We start from the raw sequence: 536 nt of genomic DNA, 5'->3' as shown, positions 1-536 counted from the left end.
CCTGAGTATATTGGGGGATCTGATTCTGAAAGTGGAAAGGCATTTGAGGGATGGGACTCTGTTGCTGGGCTTGAGGGTGTAACTCAATGTATGAAAGAGGTTGTTCTTATACCCTTACTATATCCAGAATTCTTTGATAACTTAGGACTTACACCTCCAAGAGGTATCCTCTTGCATGGACATCCTGGAACTGGAAAAACTCTTGTGGTTCGAGCGCTGATCGGTTCCCTTGCTCGTGGTAATAGAAGGATTGCCTACTTTGCCCGTAAAGGGGCAGACTGTCTGGGAAAATACGTTGGTGACGCTGAGCGCCAGTTGAGGCTTTTGTTTCAGGTCGCTGAAAAATGCCAACCATCCATCATATTTTTTGACGAAATAGATGGTCTCGCTCCCAAGCGGTCAAGGCATCAAGATCAAACACATAGCTCTGTTGTATCCACATTGCTTGCTTTACTAGATGGCTTAAAGTCGCGTGGCTCAGTGGTGGTCATAGGTGCAACAAACTACCCTGATGCTATTGACCCAGCGTTAAGGAG

The 536-nt window shown here is 46.3% G+C and overlaps 1 protein-coding gene across 1 annotated transcript; it reads left to right on the top strand.

The window, feature by feature from the left end:
• Positions 1-6: 6 nt before the first annotated feature.
• Positions 7-531, top strand: LOC109131828 (ATPase family AAA domain-containing protein 2-like; the record flags this gene model as incomplete). Its single annotated transcript, XM_019243009.1, has 1 exon — positions 7-531. A coding segment is annotated over one exon (525 nt), but the record flags the coding sequence as incomplete, so codon positions are not given.
• Between the last annotated feature and the right edge of the window lie 5 nt (positions 532-536).

This window comes from Camelina sativa, unplaced genomic scaffold (assembly GCF_000633955.1).
Source record: "Camelina sativa cultivar DH55 unplaced genomic scaffold, Cs unpScaffold05884, whole genome shotgun sequence".
NCBI lineage: Eukaryota > Viridiplantae > Streptophyta > Magnoliopsida > Brassicales > Brassicaceae > Camelina > Camelina sativa.
Note: the sequence above shows the minus strand (reverse complement) of the source record. Positions and strands in the feature narration are given on the sequence as shown.